At 41.0% G+C, this 22,125-nt stretch overlaps 1 protein-coding gene across 3 annotated transcripts in view; it reads right to left on the reverse strand.

The window, feature by feature from the left end:
* Positions 1-10,336: 10,336 nt before the first annotated feature.
* Positions 10,337-22,125, reverse strand: part of sema5a (sema domain, seven thrombospondin repeats (type 1 and type 1-like), transmembrane domain (TM) and short cytoplasmic domain, (semaphorin) 5A) — a 131,171-nt gene continuing 119,382 nt past the window's right edge. The window contains exons 18-23 of one of the 3 annotated variants that reach the window (XR_007938384.1): positions 21,782-21,952; positions 21,387-21,542; positions 17,324-17,368; positions 16,522-16,733; positions 12,950-13,179; positions 11,637-11,761 (exon numbers count right to left, since the gene is read on the reverse strand). Coding sequence is in view for 1 of the 3 variants with exons in the window: in XM_051940360.1 (XP_051796320.1) it covers positions 11,642-11,761; positions 16,522-16,733; positions 17,324-17,368; positions 21,387-21,542; positions 21,782-21,952 (704 nt within the window). In the remaining 2 variants the exon portion in view is untranslated. Of the gene's footprint in view, positions 11,762-12,949; positions 13,180-16,521; positions 16,734-17,323; positions 17,369-21,386; positions 21,543-21,781; positions 21,953-22,125 lie in introns of all 3 variants that reach the window. The other 2 variants (XR_007938385.1, XM_051940360.1) reach the window with 2 other exon arrangements.

Here is a 22,125-nt window from a genome sequence, read left to right on the forward strand (position 1 = left end):
AGATAGTCGTCCAAATGAAACCATACAAAAAAACAAACAAGCACAACCCAGACGCTAAAGTCTCCTGCAGCCTACCAGAGAACCTCTTTAAACAGAGAATCAGGTCAGGAACTCTTACCTTCTGGACAACCAACGTTGGTTCACAAACAAGAATACAGAATGTGTCTGACCAAAGACCTCTGAAGACTCATTACAGCCAAGATAAAGACACAACTCAGCTGCACCAAATCCACTAATCACTGCAGATGTTAGCACCATGTGCTAACTGTGGCTAAAGAACCACATTTACCAAGACAACTATCCAGTACAAAGCCCAAAAAAACACACCAAGAAACACATTAAAGACAATTTTACTGCTGGAAGCTGCAAGCCAACGCCTGAAGAACAAACTAAAGCAATGGAGCCAAACCCAGTTCAGTGAAGAGAAGCAAAGGAAATGTTTGACTGCAGATATAAAGCAGGAAGACACTGAGCTGCTCAGGTGTTCCTGATAACACCAAGCAGCCACCTGGACAGCCAATAGGAGCACAGCTTACTGGAAGTCCAGAGGGCTGGGTTAGTGAAGTAAATTTAGTTTAAAGTTGAAGCAGAAAGTTAACAAAGAAAGTTGAAAACCACCTTCTGATACCTGAAATCTCTGAGTTTTCACACAAAGAACATCTGAACATGTCAAACTGGTTCCATAGTAGAACCATCACTGTAAAAATGTCATAGTATGGTGTGTCGTTCAAAAAACATTACGACCGGTTGTCTCGGGTTGCCGAGGAGCGACACAAAAACAGGACAAACGCTGGTTTCCAGGGGGTTAGGAGGCTATTTATTTGAAAGAGTAAGTTTACAACAACACAACATGTGAGCAGAAAAATCACAAAGTCTGTCTTTAGTTCAGCTGAAAATATTATTTTTTGTCTTTTTTTAATTCACCAAACTTTTCAGGAATTAGATGAAGAATAACTAACGCTCTCATGTAGAAATCCATCTTATTTTAGATCATTGTGGAGAGTTTACTCTTAGAGTTTGTAAAGCTGTTGAGTTTTTAGAGTCACATGGAATGTTTTGACATTTAATAATAGTCCTGAAATAAAATTGCAGTTGTGGATTTCTGTCATCACTGCTCTGGACATGGATGCCATGATGAGTACGATCTTCACGTGGCTGGAGACCCCGGTGACGTTTGATAAGTCTCATGGCGTTAATAACACCCTGGACACAGAGATCATCTCGAAGTCCGACCACAAAGAGGAGGAGGAGACTCACATCCTCATTGTGGAGGGCTTCCTGCTTTACACCTACAGGCCTTTGATGGACGTGCTAAACCAACGTTACTTTATTTCCATCCCGTATGAAGAATGCAAAAAGAGGAGGAGCTCTAGGAAGTACACGGTGCCAGACCCCCGGGTCTGTTCGATGGCAGCGTCTGGACCATGGACCTGCAACACAAGAACGTCTGCTCACTGTGAAAGATTATTGAGAGCAGCTTTTTGTGATTTCTATGCAGAACACTATGATGTTTGCTGAGCTGTGAACTATTAAATGACTTCAGAATATGGAATATTGTTACTGTTTATTACTGTTCTCAGGTTTACTATTAAATTATAGAGTGCTACTTACAGTATTTTATTGAATGTTAAAATTTACATTCCTGCCCAGAACATTTAAAATTATTTTACCTCAGATCATGGGAACAGATTGTTGTTGTTCACTGTGTATTGGGTAGTACTCATTTTGATTTAGACTGATTAGTATACAGAACCCTATGATGTTTCTGGTTTACTGCTGAGAACTAGTTGCTAAAAGTACAGAATATTATTTCTTATTTTAGGTGTGATAATTGGCAGTAAACATTTTAAGAAGTGGAAATTGGCAGGGTTCTATACAGTGCTGTTCTTGCACAACATTTACTTAATTGCCTTCAGAATACTGTCATTGAGCTTTCCAGTTTTACAGAACAGGCAGATGCTGCAGCTAATGATGCTCTAATTCACATAAACAAGGAAACAAGTCCATCATAATTTGAATGTTAACAGTCCAAAATGAAAAGGTCATATACAGCTTTCCTATTGGGTTAAAGAGTCAGGAAAAAACAAACATGAAAAATACTTTGTAAAAGTGAGAGGTCGGTTGCAGCTTTCAGTTTTTTCTTGCAAGTTTTCGGTGGCCCCCCCAAAATATCTGTTGTTCCCCCCTGTGCCCCCCAACTAAAATTAATCTGGATCCGCCCCTGGTGTTCAGGGGCATGCCATCCCGAAAATGTTCCTGATTTCCCTGAAGTCCCTGATTTTCAAATGTTTGAAAGGCAAAAACTGAAGCATAAATTCTCCCTCATGCCGTAATACGTAAGAATCAGGTTAGAGGTTGGAGTCTTTTCTCTGCCTTCATCATTGCTTTTTTCCTGTTCTACTGTTTGTCTTTTCTCTTCAACCCTAGTGAGTGTCTCTACTTCTATCTGTGGCTCCTCTCTTGTTTCATATGCCTAAGTGCATTAAAATCATTTAGTGAAATTATATACACATTTTCATTTCATCTATTCATTTGCATAATTTTTGATGTGAAATACAGAAAAGGTGTCTCAAATGGTGCATAAGCAAGATGTGCTTTTTACAATTATATATTTATCCTGTATCATTATACTATGGCATCGTTATTATGCTCGGTGTAAATGGTTAATTGAGCCTATAGGTTCCACTGTAATTATTAAAGAAGGTATATCTCTGTGGTAGTGATGCATACATTGTTGGAATGTGATCAGGTCAGTTTTTGTTTGTGTTGCACAGCACAAGGACATACAGTAAGTGATCCTATTGTGGGCCAGCCCGATCTCACGAGGATTTGTGAAACTGTCACGTAAGTTTTAGTTTCGGTTTCGTGCGCACCAACACGATTTCGTCATGTTTTTCGTGCCGCTCACCACGAAATGCACACCAATGTATTTTAAACGGTGGACTTTTCGTGCCACTCAGAACGTATTTCAAAAGAATGTGTATATTATATTTTTAATGTAAAGCCGTGGCGAATCCAACGCTATATTTTGCATGACATCGTTCCTAAACATAACCCTAACCATAACCATAACCTAACCATAAGCCGGTGGTACACTTACCAATTTGCATAGGAATTTCAAGAATGTCCGGCGGCCGGCGGCCGCAAACGCGATCACACAAGCAGTATACGCCGATGGACAGCTTAGATCGTCGTGAATCCGCCGGTATAAACCACTTTCAGATGTGATTACCACAGCGAAAAACATTTCGTGGTGAGCGGCACGAAAAACATGACGAAATCGTGTTGGTGCGCACGAAACCGAAACTAAAACTTACGTGACAGTTTCACGAATCCCCGTGAGACCGGGTTGTGTGGGCACTGTGGGGAATATCTCCCTCATGTTCTCTTTTTCCCACCCAGCCTGCTTATCGTGTCCTCTATCTCTTCCCTTCCCAAGGCAGAGTTTTGAAAGATGCAATGTTTTGATTTTCTTCTGCCTGTGGAGGAAGTGAGCACAGGGTAATTTGACATTAATTTTCAAATGTTACTGGCTGCTGCTAGGATATTCCTGCAATTAAAACAACAATACATAGGGCGAACACCCCTTTCCAGAAGCTGAACTGAATGAAAAGCAATTGAAAGTTTATCAGTCTGATATTGGATGAATTGAACTTTTGTTGGTTGGCTTACCAGCTAGTTGATTCAGTCTGGTGAACTTAACTAGCTTGCATTACGGTGTTGTGTGAGGTAGTGCATCTCCACAGTTAGATGATGTCTGGTAATGAACTACAAGGAGTCTGCAAGCAAAACTTTTTATTTACCTTCACCTGAGGGAGCTGCTTGGCCGACTTCTCGGTCACGCACTAAAATAAAACATGGCCAAAGCTTTAAGCTCTGAATTGTCAAACCAGTTTGGAGCTAGTCTCGCTTGGCCAGCCCATTCTGCATTACAGAATGGTACACTTCACTATCATTTTATATCGGAGGAAAGAAAATTTTTGGTTTGTTAACATTTCTTTAAACCAATCAAAATAATTTTGGGTGGAGCTTATTGAAAGGTGCCACTTCAGTGGTCCCTCAGAATAGTGCCAGGGGACTTGTTATAGTGGAACATTTGCACACAGTGAGGCGAGCACTTTGATTAAAATAGCTAAAACAGTAGCATAAAGGGCAAGGAAGCTATGTGAAATGCGAGGCAGTTGGAAGGCTAACACCTGTAACAAACATCTGGTGAGTCAGACTAATGTAGAAGTGACTTAAACCAGCATTCTAAGTGATTACCCAGCAGGGGGCGAAAGGTTGCAAAAGAAATTCTAAATGTAAAGAGTCTATCACAAAATGAGCCTACTTCTTGCTTGATTTATTACCTCTGGAAACATCTTCCCAAGTTGTTTACGGTCTCTGTTGTTTGTTTCAAGTCTCCTATGCAGCATGGTGGTTTTTTTTCTTTTTTTTTTTGTGGATGAATTTTGGTTCCACTTAGAGTAAAATAGGTGATGGAGGAGGGTATACTTTAGGGTGTGAATACCTTGTGATTGACAAGTTCACAAGCATGCATGGTGTCTTTGATTTCTCAGTCAGATCCATGCGTCACTTATGACATCTGGTTCAGAAAATCCAGATTCAGAATGACAGACAGCATATCAGCGGGTGGCATCACTCTGGCTTATGTTATATGTAGTTTATTTGTTGCTCATTTTGCAGCAATGATCCACTCTACCCACACACAAGCAACAATAATGCCAGAGAACAGGTGAAGAGGTCAGTTGTCTGGGCATTGTACAATATCTTTGCAGCTTTACAGAAGAGTTATTATAATGGAGTTATTTCACAGCTTTTATTATACCTACTGAACAATACCAAGACCGAACCTTTGTTGAATCAGTGGAGGGTACAGCCATGCTGGAATGATGAGATTTTTCTCTGGTTCTATATCGTGCAACGGTAGCTGTCACCAGGATCTTGTTTTGTCTTGATGCCACACGACATATGCGCACACACAGACAGACCCACACAAGGTGGAAACATTACGAAGCACACTGTCACAGTAGGTACAAATCCAGATAACAAAATTCTGTTGGCTCATGTGGCCCCACAGCTTGAATCTAGATATTACAATGACACTGCTAACATGCCAGTACTAAGTTGGTATAACGTTTATAATATAGTTTAACATGCTATCTGACTATGCTAAGGTTTAGCACAAAACACAAAGTGCAGGTGAGGTTGAAAGGCTTAAAATAAAATAGTACAATTAATTGTTCTAAAGGGCAAATTTATATAACAATATGAAGGCATTACTGTAAAAATACTCTATAATAGGATGAGTAAATGTCACTGTCACAAATATTACAGATACATCCATATATTAGCTGTTTGTATAGCTATTTCATATAACATCATTGATTTTGTAAGTGTTAAACTCTGTTTTCAAACTTAATCAATGTAATCAGTGTCCTATTGAAAACGTCTGGCCTGCGGTAGTTCATTGGACACCAGAGTCTGCCAGTGGCACTGCACTTTGAAAGACACCTTTTCCACTGTTGATAAGACCACAAAACGCCATGGCAGTCATCAATAGCCCCAGTGAGTGAATCTAGTGCTGACAAAGCCCTTCTGTTCGGAAAGGTCTCCCTCAACACAGATACTGAGGAAACGAATCGGCGCCAGAGCAGCTGGGCACGCTGAGGAGAATTGGGGCTTGTGGGGAATCTGGCAGGGAAAGATGGAGAAGACATAGTGGGTAATTGGAGCGCGGCGATATCCGCCATCTTGGCTCGTTACCTAAATAGCAGCTTTGATTGAGGTGAATGGGCCCATAAAGGGTTGTGGTGGAGCTGATAAGCTTCAGTGTGGTTTAGCCGGTGTTGCGAGGCTTTTGGCACACATGAGGACTCTTGGCTTCCTGCAGCTGAGACCTGGATCGATTGGACGGGCACCTGGGATTCCAGATGTCTTGGGGTGGAATCTATGGTGGCATCTCTCAATTGGCATTACTGCCTTTGGTGACATTCATCCTTCAGTCTGGCATGATGGAAGTGGCAGCGTCGTGCCAGCTTCCTATCTACCCACACATATCTGTCTGAGCGAGTGCTGCTGGAAGATGTGCTTCCTTCTATCTGGACTGAAGAAAAAAGCCGGAAATACAGAAAGCTGGACTTGTGCGCTGTCTGGAAGCTTGGAAAGTTACATCAACAGCAGATGCTCATGTAATGTGTATAAGATTCTGAATATCCGTGGCAAAAACACAGTTTTCCTAGAAGATGTCACTGAAATAAAAATGTTTTTCTTTAAGCATGGCAGCAAGGGGGTAACGCAGATTAGAGCTGCTTTGAAAAATCTCTCTCATCTGTTTGCTTTGAATACATAGTAATGTTCAATCTGGGGAGATGTTTGCTTCAAAACACACAAGCAGACAGAAAAAAGATGCACTTAAGGGGATGCTCTATTACACTGTGGGATAGTTAGAGCATCTTCTGTCTGGCTCGGTCTATTTACAGCGGCAAAGTAGCAACAAATAAAGTGGTAAATCCGCAGGGCTTCACCTTAGCCTCAGGTGGAGAAAGAGTGAGGGTAAGATAATGTAGACCTCGGCGGTCTAATTTTAACTGCACCAACTGTAAACCCCCCCTCCCCACTCGTGGATTCAACTTCATGACAGGCGTCGGTAATCACTGTTATTTTCCGACTGCAAAAAACACAGCATTTCATGACAGCTCATAAATTGTTCGGTAGTCTTCAGTCTTCCCTGGGGTTGTTTAGTCAACATCTACTTCCATCACTTCTCCAAGCTCATACAAACACAATACATCAGCATACATTCATCACTGGGCTATCTCCCCGAAAGCAATTTTCATAGCGTACTCCACCAACTGCATGGGGTCTTGTCCTGCACTAAGCTGTAACTTCTTTTGATTCTCACTTCACAGTAGCAAATGGCTGAATAGTTTTGGCTCGGTTAACCATTGGCACAGAATGGAGCCCGGGGACGTCATTTTGTGGGCATTTGTATACTTAGTCCTGCTGATATTTCAGTGCTAACAGGGTGGTGGATCTGCTCAGGGAGGTGCTGAAAGACCAGTATAAAACACAGTGATCCATGTGAATGAGAGAAAATCTGGTCTCGAGAGGAAAAAGAGGTGTTTAATGGGATGTTCACGCTCTGTTACCTGCCTGACAGGAACAATCTCACTCACTCACCTTGTTTGCCACTCAGAGGCCTCTGTATATAGGCTGCAAATTAACAGTGCTCCTAAATGCTTCATGAACAAAATGGCTCTGTGCACACAGACCTGGCTCATATTAGTGAAAAGCTATTATAGGAAATGTATTCCATATTTTAGTCACATTGTATGAGTAAAGAAGTATTCAAAATGTGGTAGGTTATATCACTGCATTCCCAGTTTAATAGTTTTTTGCAAATTACTGACGTCAACATGCCAAGATGCTCGCAAGCAGAAAGCAAATATGTTGATTTTTAGCAGGCACAAAGCTTACTACAATAAATTAAAACTCGAGTGTGGGAGTTTTACATATGAATAAATGTCCAGCTGCCAAACAAATTCACACAGTGTTGATTAAGCCTATCAGCACCAGCTACATCTATGTTTAACAGCAATGAGCACTATGGAGAAGAGTTTGACCAATATATTACTTAGGTGATATTATTCATTAATATTGACATGCCAAAGCTTCATCTGTATTTGGATCATTCCACCTCAGTTCAACAAATTCTAAAAAAAAAAAAAAAAAAAAAAAAGTTCTCACCTGCCCATCTTCCATTTGGCTGTTTTTCTGTGAAGTGGTGAATACTGATTGAATCGACCATGTGTAAAATCTGTCATGATAGGTAACATTAGGTTTTGAGGAGTGGTCTCATGTCGATTTTTGCATAGTTTTATCTGCACCAATCTGTGGATCAGTGTTCAAAGAGCCATAAGTTGAGAAGTAATGTGGCCAGAGTCCTTAAAATCTGGAGCTTCATTGGTATATAGGTACGGTCTTCAATGCTACAACTATGTGTTGATCGAACAATACAAACCAGTTGTTTGATGGTACAACTTTGGTAGAAGAAAAGATTCAATGTTTCAATATCTAGCTATGTTATTTCTCAAATTATGGCACTTCAAACATTGGACCACAGACTGCCTTGAAGAAAATCTAAAAAAAGCAACATGACTGCGCCGTCTCTGAGAAATTAATGCTAGCTATGACTCCAGATTTTACAAATGGTCAACTCAATTAATATTCACCACTTTACAAATTGAAGATGGTTGTGCTTGGGGCATTCAGAGAACCATTTGCATATATGTTGCCTGATATAAAAACGTTCCTTTCCAGAGCAAGATTTGTTAGGGGTAATTTAAAATTAGCTAAGCAGCTCTGATTTGTTGTTTAGAATGCTCTCTGAACTGTATGCAGCACATGTAGCAGAGCTCAAATCACAGCTAAAGAGCGGAGTCAAGCTTTGTTTGCACTGTAATTCACTGTTTAGTTTGTGAAATACACTGCTGGAAAGTTAATAAACAATGAACCCATCATTTTCCTTTTAAATACCTCTCGCATTCTATATCTAATATACATGTATAAATAATACTGGCTTATATATTGATATCAGAATTTATTTCTTTTTGAAATCCGTATCAACCTGAAAAGTACTATATCAGTCATGTTCTACTGTGGAGGTCATGGTGGAACAACCTTGCAAACATCCAAGAAAGGTTTCTGATGCTTCAAGTCAAAAACAAGTTCATAATTTATCATAAACTTTTTTTTGCCTAATTACTCTACCAAACTGTCACACGTCAAGTCTGGGTTTAGTATGGTAGCACAGTATAACATTACTAATTAGCACCAAACAAAGCACAGCTGTCTGGTCATTAACAGGTGTTTGAATATAAACGGAACCTTTGAACACATTTAAATTTAGACCTGATGATTGCAAAAGTTATTCCAGTTTTTCGTGACAGGAACATTAGTGTACCAAATGTTTAAGCACAAAAACAAAACAGAAATAATCATATTGTTATAGGATATGGGAATCGTTTGGAGTCACAATTTGGCACAGTTTTATTTCTGTTACGACCAAAGATCAACATTCTCTTTGCCAAAAAGCATTTAACGTTGATAAAAAAATGCAGATTGTGATCCATCTCATCCTGCCAGTCGCCTCTTCTGACTTTTTGACTTCTTTATACACATCCAAGCACTCACATAGTCAGTTTCTCTGACGTGCACAAGCCCTGCTCTTGTGACCTTTAGCTGCGACCTTTAGCAGTCCCCAAATGGCACTTTGGGAAAGTCGTTTATCGTCCTTGGCCGTGCTGTCAAAGTGGAATGTCACATGTGTCTGACTGACTACGGACTGCATAGCTCATGTTACTAGAAAATTCATGGAATGATGAAAGTGTTGAAGAACTGGCTAAAGACGTGCATGTGTGTGCAGGAAATATATGTACATTATGAGTGCACCCAGTAATGATTTATCAATCGAGGTTTGGCGGGGTCAGTGTGGAACAAATGGCTGTTATATACAACATGCACGTAGTCTGAAAACGTCTTCTGAGGATAACTGATACGGAGAGAGAAATGTGCACATTAGCAGCATCCTTTTTCCAACCTCCAACACACACTTTCATGGATATATACACAATTACACATACATCCGCTGTCCTCGAGCTCCCTACTGTATACAATGACCGGTGTCTGTTTCTGCAGTGCTTCTTTCTCCGGTAGTGAGAATGAAGTCAAGGTAAAGAGAGATTAATTCTCTGAAGTCAGACCCTCAACCAACCAAACAGCGGGGTGATTAATAACACCCCCTCCATTACCCTCTGCACACAGATGGGACGTCAGGTTGAAGGTTGATGGAGAGCGGCACGGTGTGTGGTGTTACACCCCATCATACAGATTAGAGTTTGGACTTGAGACAGTGCCCCCACCACCTTTACCCCGCTGCCTTGCGCGATTTGTATCCTTCAGGTATCCTTCCGTTGCAGCCGATGCCATTTGTCACCGCAGGGCCCTGCTGAAGACTCTCTTTAAAAAACAGGTGGAGGGAGTCTTTTACTCTGGTTTTGGGGTGATTTATGAAGCGCTGGTGTGTGCTTACGGTGCTGTGGCTTTACAGTGTTTTGCTTGAGGAATATCAAAGTCTCCAAAGTTGTCAAAAGCAAAATCACACTGGACAGAAGCGCCTCACACTTGTAAGCGAGTGCTTTATATCACTGTCTCTTTTTTTGCCAAGTTGAAGTAATCTTTCAGCCAAAATAAACGTTTATGGGATCAAAAGCTTCAAAGCTTTACAAATGAGATTGGAAAGAAGTGCATGTGTATAACTCACACTCTGACAAGGTTTTTGTGTAGGAAGCAATTTTAATTTATGCACAGTAACACAAGCAAACAAGTAAAAAGAGTTAGTTGCAACTGAACAATTGAATAACCTAATATTTGGTTATAATCTCTGAACAGAAAAGTGTCAACTTGATGAATGAATTTCATCTTACAGTACACGGGTAGCACTCGAGTTGGGGTTCAGGGGAGCAGTATTTGCTATGCTCCATCTGTACAGTAAATGCCATTAACATCCTGCTCTCACAAACACATACTGAACTCAGAAGCCAAAGGAATAGTGAACACTATCAAAATTCAAAAACATTTTTTTTTACAAAAAATATATAAAAAGTACAATGACAGAGACTAAATTTGATGCAGGCTGATATGAATACTCCCAATTACTTGCCAGAATGCACATAAACCTTTTTTTCCTTTTAAAAAAATGTTCTTTAAACACTGGAGACATTGAATAAATTCATTTAGAAAATCTACAGACATAGGCGTCAAACTGAACTTCCTGTACAAAAACATAACTTTTGAAAGCAAAAACAAAATGAGGAAACAATCTTACATTGATATTTCTATCACTTCTAGCTGCTAGAGAGAGAGAGAAAAAAAGAAAAGAAAACAAAAGCATGGACAAACTTGACCACAGGCTTCAAATATCTACATCCTGATTCTAGGACTGGGGGGTGGATATTGATCCATCTGGAGATTGCTGCAGCAGTAAATGGTAAAAGCCACCAGGCATCACTGCGGCATTTGTTTTTATGACTTCCAAAACCAGTCCTGAACCTAAGACCAGCAAAAAACACAACACTGCTTGCAAGTCCCCAAACCCTGGAATGCGATCAAACATGCAAAACGAAACCGAATGGCAGAGAAAACACGTCAGATGAAGTCATGCAAAGCAATTTGTGGTTATTTCCCATCATTACAAATACAGGTCTGTTTTAGAGGCGTCACAGGAAAGTTAAAAGGGATCGCATTTCCCACAGTCTCTTTGTGTTGAGTTCTTCTTTCTCCCTTTTTTATGTCCACATCGGGAAATCCGGTTGTCATTTCTCAGCGAGAGTCAAGGCAAGTTATGCCCCAAAATGTTGAGCTTTCCAAGTGTACCCCAAGGCACCTGAGAGAAAGTGGGCATTTCCCTCTGTTGGCAACATCGTGTGTCTGTGTTTTCACCACATACAAGCTGCCATAGAGTCTCAGAGTGGGACTGTCCCACGCATGGTGTCACGAATCTCAATACAAAGCACAAAGAAAAGAATAAAGTCGGTGGATGGTAAGGTAGACATCCCCCACTATGGCATGGAATCGAGAGTTAATAATCATCGTAGGTGTTGAGGTCGGTGAAGTATGCATTGGTATAGGTCTTCCCGGCAAGCTGTGGGTTGAAGTACTTATTTCTTTCTTCCAGAATGAGATTGTTTTTGTTGAAGGCCTGCAAATAAAAAAAAAAATAAGAGGGAGAGGAGTCAGTATGGACATGTTTGCAACACATGGATCAAATGATTATTCAGCCCAGATGGCAAGGTAAAAGCAAATCCATCGAGCACCCCCCAAAGCAAAAACAAAACAAAAAAAACAGCAACACAAATCAATGGGAGGCCGCTCAGTGAATGAAACATACATTTCACAGAGCAAGGTCAAAGCATTTGCAAACAGGCTGAAAAAATGATAAGCCACCACAGGGCTAAATTATTTTGATGCGCATCCGTATGTCCACCTCTGTCATCTCTAATACCCAGCATCAGCAGCTTTTATGGCCCTCGGATTGTTGGTCCTCCAGGACAATCTAAAACCATAAAAATCGATCAAAAGAGTCGCTTTTCTGTTAAACAATAAGGAAGAGCCATGGGGGCATCTCCTCTGTCCCTGCATGACATGGCAAACATGGAATGAGCTTCTGATGTGCTGCTCAGTACAGCATCAGCAATTAAGCAAATAGATGCGCTCATATGCAGTCTGTTGTAGTGGAGTGTGTGCTGGGAGTCCCTCGGGGCAGTGTAATTGAACACTTGATGATGCTGCATTTGCAGCTGATGGATGTTTCCGACTGACACTGATAGGGAACAAGCGTGCTGGACGAAAAACTCGTATATTTCGCTTCATTCCCATTATGTGATTTGCACACAAAGGGGATGTAATCAACACTCCTGCAGCCCCGGAGATGGATATGCATCTCTGCAGGTGGGCCCATGGCTGCTTTTAAACAGCTGTGCTACGACGCTTGTTAGCATCATCTACTTTGTCTCCTTAAACAGATTTAATTGGCTCAAGAATGATTATATTTGAGTTTTGGTGAGGCAAACAAAATTTTCTTTAACTCTTAAGTGGCATTAGTGACAGAGAGGTAACAGAGGAGTTTAATAAAACAGCATCACAATGAATTTTCTGTCTCAACCCATCAAAATCAAACCATCGGGTAAAAAACACAACAAAACAAGAGAGACAAACATGAAGAAAAACACATGCAAATGAAGGCACTTGTTGAAAGAGGAAAAAAAAAAAAACCAAGGGAAGGGATACACTGCCTTCTCACAAGCCGGGAGGGAGAAGGGAGGGAGTCGTGATGGTGGGATGAAGAGGGGTCTGAGCAGAGAAAGAAACTAGAGTACTGTACTCCAACCTGCCACACACAGGAAGTGCCACACGAAGTGGAAGAGCGGGGCACGTTGGGGAAGAGGAAGTAGTAGTGGTTGGGGTCAAAGAGTTGTTGGGGGGGATCAAGAGGCGGGATGTTGTAGAGGTCAGAGGTTAGTAGAAAATCTCCAGTCCACGCATAGACACCCCCATGTTAGCAGAGAGAGGCTGGTGCATGGCGGGGTCGTCCAAGGGCAAGAGTACCGACACATCTGGCTGCAAGGAGGAGAGGAATGGGCAAGAGTCATCCTCAAAGAAACCCTAAGGTCATATTCTGTCTTACAGGAAGCCTGGAAATATGATTCTCTCTACATAAAACCACAGCTAAACAGTGGTTTAGGTTTGTGATTATGAACTAGTCTACTGGAAACACTCCAGCTGGCCAAGAACCACTGTGAAGGGTGTCGATCATGCATTGTGCACAATAAACCTGACTAATGTGTCATCAACATCAGGAATAGAGCCAGGTGTTCCATCATTCCTTCCTTAAACACTTTTAAAAAAAGGCATATTATGGATTTGCACACTTAACGGTTGATTATTCACTGCAACATCTGATTTCATTTCACTGTTTAGGCCCAGTTGGTGAGGGTTGGAAGCAGAATGTGCTTTAGGAAAATTAGACGTCATTCATTTGTCATGCGGCTTCTTTTGTATTTTCACGTGGCCCGTCTATATTCATATCCGCCACTATCTGCAACTGCACTAACTGAATTATGCTCGACGCTCCTGACTCTAATTGCATGACAGATGAACGCTCCTCACACCTTCATTCCGCAATGAAATTACATTTAGAGAAGTTTGCCCCCGAGCCAAAGGATCTGTTCGCACTCTGTGACAGTTTTACAAAACATTTTCATATCTGAGAAGTAGTTTTGCAAACAGAGATCCAGGTATTCACTCTGTTTATAATATAGACAGTCTGTGGTGATGGAGATGTCCTCTGGTGGTAAACCGCATCAAACACATTTTGGGGAAAGAAAGGCTGCCTCAAAATGCCTGATTTATTAGAATTACAGTGGAATCAAGTTGACTGCAACACCAAGCTGAGAATGCATTTCAATGTAAAACTTACCAAGATAAAGTTTCCCAAATGACTGTTCATAAATCTCATTCTCCAAAGTACCAATTGTCCAGAAACCGATAGTTAATTAATCACGTAGATGGTGCTGTTGTAAAATACTTTTCTTTTTTAAATGTCTGGAGGGTGAGAACGTCTTTCTAAAGGAATGAATGGAGTCAATCAAGCTGTAATTCTTAGCGTCCTTGCCCATCAGCTGTGTTTTCCGCTGTAGTAGCCAAGTACAACTTTCAAAACAAAACACATCATTAACAAACTACAGTTTGTACATGACTGTTTTTCCATTACATTTTGAGGAAAACAGTTTTTCTCTCAGATTATGTCACAAATATGCAATTTTTCACATTTTTAACTGCTTTACTGTTGCACCTTTTCAGCTAACTGGCATATATTAGGTGTGGAGATTTCTGGTAACCAAGACAACAAAGTGGAAGTATCAAACATGTAGTGAAAGCAGGAATATTCTTGCATTTTGTGGCCAGCGCCAAAGTAAACTCACCAGTGCCAAAGTGACGAGAATTGAGAAATCTTTTAAAAACTAATTTTGTTAATTGGGATTTCATTTACTCAAGCATGAGCTACAGTTTTATTTACCAAATAGTAAGAAATAACAGGGAAATTGGTCTATTTCTGCTAAATAAACCAACACAGGCTCATTGCTTTTACTGTACACAGATTGATCATGCTTACTGTCGTGCTTAGTCACACCCCAAAGGCTCATTCTGAGCCAGAAAAACCCTTTTAATACAAAGCATTCTGCAAAACAAAGTAGTTATGGCACCTAAACCAAACCAAACAGAGAAAATGAAACCAAAGAACAATATTCCCTCACAGTGAAGCAAACCCCAGTCTCTTGGATGAGAGACCTGTTGCATGCTTATATCTCCACCGCCACCCCAGCCTTATGAAGTGTGTTTTGTGGCTTTCTCAGACTAGAAATATTTCCTGCTACGTTATAGTCTTACCTTCCCTATCTTTCATTGCTTTCAAATATAAATGAGAATGCAGCTTAGCTGTATCGGAACATCTTCTTTGTGAAACAGGGTTAAGAGGTTATATATATATTAAAAAAACATTCACCACTAGAATATCCGCTGTAATGTGTTTCTCTTCTGTCTGCAAGAGGGCCCAGTGTGCCGTAAGATTTTCAGGTAGCTGTAGTGAAGATGTTTTGCTCTTTAGTGGGTCCAATCATACACTACAGAAACACCATGGCCTGTCCTTGCTTTATATGCCTTCTCTCTTCTAAATTCAAAACTGAATGTCACTGTTTGGAAAGAATCTAATAATAGCAGCAACACAAGGTAATGAAATAATTGATTACACTTGAGGCAGCAATCACGGACCCATTGTTTCCAAGCTAAATACAAATTTTGCCACTGTTAGATGGATTTCAGCAGCACGAGAAAAAAACTTTACAGGTTACTGTTAAAGATAAAATACTGCGACTTGCTAGATGACTTTGTATTTGTCTTCATAGGAATCTTATATGCAAATGATTGCTTCAGGATGATGTAATGCTGAAGCAAAAGCTGCGTCTCAAGTGGCGAATCCTCATTTAACATGTAAGTAGAGACACAACAATGAAAAATAGAACCAATTAAAGAAAAGCTTCACAAAGGTGCTTATTAATGCACTTTCCAGACATACTCAATAGCTGCTTGTCAGTAATGATATCTAAAGGTGCAAGACCATCTTACAGATGAAATTTTGTTTAAATATATTGAGGAAATTGTTGCGTTTGCTTTAGGATCACACTACCAGATTAGGTAGTTCTGAACCCCCTTTTCTGAGTAAAAAATGCACAGGCTGTTAAAGTGGTCCAATCCAGTTTAATACAGAGCTCAGGGAACTCTTGAAAAAAAGAGCAGCAGGAGCATGGAGTATCTGTGGACAAGCACTAATCACCAGCCCAGACTGGCGCTAAAGGCCTGATGTATCAGTGGATAAGAGGCTGTTTGTACCATGAGAGTGGCCGGATCTCCTTCACTGCCTCTGATACGTCCAACTGTCTGCACTTTAGGAAGCAATAATGATACAGAGAACCAGTCTGAGCGGGGAGATGTATCGAGCTTCTGCGCTGATTACCTACCCACGCACCGAACACTAATTGCATTAGCATGTTATGAGAAAGCAGTGTATGACCACTGACACAGAACAAAGTCGCACACTGAGACACACAGCAGAATGGAGAAAGGATGAACGCACAACTGCCTATCCGTTACACGACTAGAGAGTGCCGGCGCACGACAGGAGGTGGTGTGACACTGAGAGTCATGCAGTAAGAAGTGTATTTAATCACAACTGACACTGGGGGAAGAGGCAAACCGTCGCTCACTGACTCAGACTGGGAGTGTGACATCAATTGATTAAGTGGAAAAGCGAGGAAACGTTGCAAACTGCTGTTTTGCCTCGACACATCCCAACATCTGTCAAGCGTGACCCGCAGTGAACCCCGAGCAAATGCATCTACAGACCTTGATGGCTTCCACCGAGTCGTATTTGTCCAGTTTGTTGATGTGGTTGGTGATGCTGGTGTTGAGCGGCGCGGCTGAGATGGGGTGGATGACGGTGGCGTCGTGCGACTGCTGCTGGTAGCGCTGGCAGTACGAGTAGACCAGCAGGGTGACCAGGCAGCCCAGGATGGAGCTGCTGAGCCCAACGGCGATCATGTGGAAGAGGTTGAAATCTGGCAGAAGAATGCGCGGGAAAGAGCCAAAATGAGACTAGGGGTAATTCTCAGTCAGTAAAAGTGGTTATTAAAGCTGCAATTCATGTGGCAACGACAGCATGTACTGCGATAAAGAAGACCCTTCTGAGCTGATGAGGAAAATATAGAATTTTTGTTGCCTCTTTTGTCTGCCGTGTGCGAAATTAACCTCTTCTGTTGCTCTATGCAATCACAAAAAAAAGGAATGGCAAAGCAAGACGATGTTGTGTTTTTATACACCGCTATATCAAGCTATTGTGTCAAGATTTAATTACTCAATAAACGTCCTCTAATAAGTCATTCTTAATAACAGCAATCTGACATAATAATTACAGGCTGATCATAGTTTGAAATGAGAGCTGTATTTATGGCTTGAGGAAAGAAAAAAGAAAACTGCAGCTATGTGATGAAGAAATGAGCTCTCTTCCCTCGGAATTTATATGCCGCTAAGCAAGACTGGAGAGCTATCTTGTTGCCTCTGATGCTCTACATGTGTCATGCCAGGTGCTATGCTCCCCGCACTTCCTCTCTATCGCCCTCACACACACACAAACACACACAGAAATTACCTCCACAGCGCCTCTCCTCCTGGCTGGAGCGTGCGATCGAGACTTCTGACAAAGGAGAAGAATAAAAAAAACAAAAAACAGGCAGAAGTATTAGGGCCAAAAACCATACACATACACTCCCCTGTTAGCATGACAAATCGTACCCTTGAAGGTGAGTGTGGAGATGAAAGCTGTACTCAATACGGAACAGATTATCGTAAAAACTCTGCGAGCTAATCATGGCTGTGGCACCTGGAGTGGTTTATGAAAAGCATCAGCTTCCATTAAAGGAAATGAAGTACAAGACGTTGCTAATGAACCTTAATGGACTACCTTTCCCATAAAAGGGGATGGATGATAAGGTATAAAGGCGAATGGGTAATTCTGTAAAGACCTGTGAAGGCTTTCGTGAGTATTATGAGCCCACTAATTAATATAGAAAGGTTACAAATGTATGATTCAATCAAATGTTTATTCTGCCTAATAATTAATGACCCCTAATATTTAAAGACTCTTCCTCATGAATATGACTTTTCCAAATATGTACAGTGCTTTAATGGCACTAGACGTGCTCCCAGTGATGCAGTGTGAATATTATGAGCATCCTTTGTTAAAAGGAAGAGTTTAAAGGATCTCTGTGTAGCAGAGATCAATGCTTTTCTGTCCCGCATTACTGACTGTCAATAGGGAGACGCCTGTCTAAGCAGAGGTCAATACTAATGGTGTGTGTGATGTACACTACCATTCAAAAGTTTGGGGTCACTTAGAAATGGTGATTTTTTGAAAGAAGAAGGTTGTTTTTTTTTTCCCCAATGAAGATAGCATCAGAAATACAGTTAAGGTGGTAAATGAGTATTCTAGCTGGAAATTGCTGGTTTTTAATGAAATATCTACATACAGTGGTGAAAAAAAGTTTTTGGATGCCCTTAAAATTTAACACAATCTCAAATATTATCATGAAATATTTATGGAAAAATCCAATTTGTGTTTCAAAAGGTGTTGCTACATTAGACAGACGCATACAAATTATATTTTATTTGTTTATTGCTTACAAGAAAAACTAACAAAACTAAATTCTACCAACATTTTATTTTTATTTAGCCTTTATTTATACAGGCAGTCTCATTGAGACACTGAGTCTCGTTCTCAAGAGAGACCAGTCCTTAAACAAAATAATACAACATTTAGTCACTGACAAACAACACTAAGAGACCTATACTAGACTGACCTAATACTCACCTAATTTCTTATTTTTATGGAACCAATCCATGGTAAGTTTTTAATGTCATTTATTTTTAGGATTTGTTTAGTATTGTGTTGCGAATGTACTAAAAGAAACTGAACTTGAAGAACGCACCCAAGAGTGATTCTTAATGCAACATACATGTAAATGTATGGGATGTCTGAACACTTTTTTCCAACACTGTAGGGGTACAGAGGAACATTTCCAGCAACCATCACTCCTGTGTTCTAATGCTACATTGTGTTAGCTAATGGTGCTGAAAAGCTAATTGATGATTAGAAAACTCTTGTGCAGTTATGTTAGCACATGAATTTCATATTTTCATGGAAAACATGTACAAATGTCCAAATGTTTGAACGGAATTGTATGTGTGTGTGTGTGTGTGTGTGTGTGTAGTAGGTATACTTAAAAGAAGAAGTTATCGCTGGGAGTAAATGTTCAACTGACCAGTCACTTTATATTAGTTTGTCGGGCCCCATTAAAATAAATCCCTTTTTGCTACTTGCACTGCTTTGGAGTCTGATCAAAATTCAGGCATCAAACACTGAACACTCTTTGGGACTAACTAGCTCGACGCTGCAATACAAGTCCAATGTTGTTTCTACATTTAGTGTCTCCTACATGGATCATCAGCTTGTGAGGACGTCGTTTATACCTGGTACATAAAGCTTTAATTTCATTTTCTTTATGGACAATAACGTCATGCATGTAACCATCAAGGGCTGTTGTGAATCTGCAACTAATATCACTTTAAGGTGCTTACGTGCTGTGAGAAAACTGAAAGTTTGACAGCTGTATGAAAACAAAAGGGGGCAATGGGTTAGGGAACAGCAGGGCTTCTTTCAGATACCAGCTGGAGTCAGGGTTTGTCGAGTTTTTTCATCCTGTTATTTTTATTTTTTTTGGTGTTTCTTTTTTAGTGGCAGTGGGGCGCTCTGGCTGATTTCTCCTAATACAATGAAGATGCAAATTTCAACAGACCTCACCATGGACACCTGAATTCAAAGTGTTTCCAAAGAAAAAAAAAAGCATTCCCATTAAAACTGTAGACAGTTCTGCTGATTATGTATTCAGCTCCATTGTATTAAGCACTGATTTTGAAAAGAAAGCTTGAATTCTAAATGAAATGCGGTGAACACCACAAATTAAATTCATCAGCAAACTTGGAAAATATGGGCAAAAAAAATGTAATCTGTATGGATGAAGACACACCACTAGGTTACTGAAAAATTAGTCATTTTTGTTGTAATTTGGGTGAACAGATCTTTGAAGTTGCCTGAGAGGAGAGGCGTGATGTATTCGAGTTCAAAAAAGGAGCATATCCTTGAAACATGCCTTGCAGCACAATAACACCCCAAACACTTACTGTAATATCCAACAGTCTGAATGTGTTGCTGACAAAATTTTTGAAATTGAAATCATGACTTTCTAAACAAAGAAAGTTCTGCTCAAGTGTAATGACAGTTCATCAGACTTCATTAACTTTTGGTACAACTAAAGCGTATTCAAAGTTAGCCCTTACTGGTAAAACATGCCATATACTGTCATTTATCTTCCATGAACAAAATATGACACTGTGAGGCTGAAATGTGCTCAACAACTCTCCCTCTCATGCACATATTGATTCTGCTGCTGCATGACGCTGCAAGTATTTCACAAACCCAGGGGAAATATTCCTGCAAACAGCTGTGAGCAACACAGAAAACTTCAGCTCCGATTCATGTTTTGTCAAAATCCATATTACATTTAGAGGCAGGTGAAAAATATTGATGAACCTCAGTAGTTTAAGAATGTACACACTATCTGCATTAAAAGTTGTGCTTTTATGGATATTTCACTTCTTAATAAATGTCACTGAATGACACAAAACTCATTATATTTGAAAAGGGATTTATTTGTGGACCAATAGCGGTGCTGAAAAAAGTGTTTGTCTTTTGTGCAGAGAAAGCCTCTTTAACCTATCTACAGTAACTGCTGATAAGTTCTTCACTGACTGCTTCTTGTTTGGGGTGAGATTTGCTCAAGCAGCTTGAAATTGTGAGACAAAGCCGAGAGTGTGTGTCTCTGTGAACTGGCAGCCCCGATAAGCAGTTAATTCTGGGTGTGAAATCAATAATGCTTATCTTATTATACCACTTTTAGTGCCTTAAACATGGCTAATTGTTTAAAATTGACATTCAGGAAGTAGTTGCATTTGCATTTTTAACAAAAGGAAATCTCCCACACACTGTCTCCTTGCAATGCAATTAATCTCATTAGGAAAAAGATCTCATCACGAAAGGTGCAGAAAGATTATTACGAAAACACAGATGGCACAGAAGAGTGGAGGAGCAGCAAAAAGTGCCCGACAGCAAACGGCATGCAGGACCCATTTCCTCCATTTGAGGCAAGTAAAACTGCTGGTGTAAGTGCTTTTTTGTATGGCCTGACAAGACGCCCAGGCTCATAATGAAGCTAATACAGCATCAAGATTGTTGGAATGAGTAGAGAGGCTGCCCTTAAGTGTAGCACCTGAGTTCACGCCCCCATGTAATCACCTGCCGCACTCAGGAGTCCTTGAGCAACACGCTACTAATCCTGACCATCTCCAAAAGGGCTGCCCTGTCGCTGAACCTGACCTCTGACATGAGACGGGTCCCTTAGAGGGATCAATAACGCATTTCATTATCACAGGATTCTTGGAAATGAACTGAATTACCGCTGTGGGCATATGGTGGCGGGTGGGGCAGAGCGTGTGCGTGCGCTCAAACTTGTGTGCTAAGTCACGCATGAGTGCCCAAGACATTACGAAAGAGGAAGCTCGCGTGTGCTGGCACGCTGTGGGAGTGCGTGCGTGATCACCTGGTATAAAATTGGAGTCAGGAGAGCACGGCCTGGTCTCGCTGCTGTTTCCTGAGCACTGGTTTCCAGTCGGGAAAAGGACATCACAGTGACGCACGCGCAGCTGGGCGCCGCTGGAGTCACAGTGGGACCACTCCGACCAGGTGGACCAGCTCTCTGGAAAACACATTGACAGCATATCTTATAGCCTGTCAAGTGTGTGTTTTTATATGTGTGTGTGTGCGCACTGTACTGGGTAAGTTTGTGTACATTAGTGATGCATGAGCGGCCGCTGAGGGGCCGAGAGGAACTAAAGAAAATAAGCAATGAACCGGTGATGGATGGTTGGCCCAGTCGAGGCACTAAGCTGCTTATCACTGAGGTGTGTGTGTGTGTAGGTATGTGTGTGTGTGTACCTGGGCAGGGCTGTGTGTTGCAGAGCGCCTCCTCAGTGTGCAGACCCAGGCAGATGTCCCCTCCGTAAGCCGGCGGGGGGTTGCTGCAGGTTCGCGTCCTCATGTAGTGCCCCCCTCCGCACGTCACCGAGCACTTGGACCATGAAGACCAGCATGACCAGCTGCCATCCACTAAACCAGTGAAACCAGTGTCAAATTGTCAGTGGTACAGAAGAAAGAGAAAGCTTTTTTTTTATGTCAATATATGCAGCTTTACTTCTGTATTTGATATAAGACAGCAGGAAAATAGCCACTACATTTCAAATTGTTGTTTTCTCAGAGAATAGCTCCTAAAATTTGTGCTT

This window comes from Acanthochromis polyacanthus, chromosome 20, assembly GCF_021347895.1.
Source record: "Acanthochromis polyacanthus isolate Apoly-LR-REF ecotype Palm Island chromosome 20, KAUST_Apoly_ChrSc, whole genome shotgun sequence".
NCBI classification, from domain to species: Eukaryota; Metazoa; Chordata; class Actinopteri; family Pomacentridae; genus Acanthochromis; species Acanthochromis polyacanthus.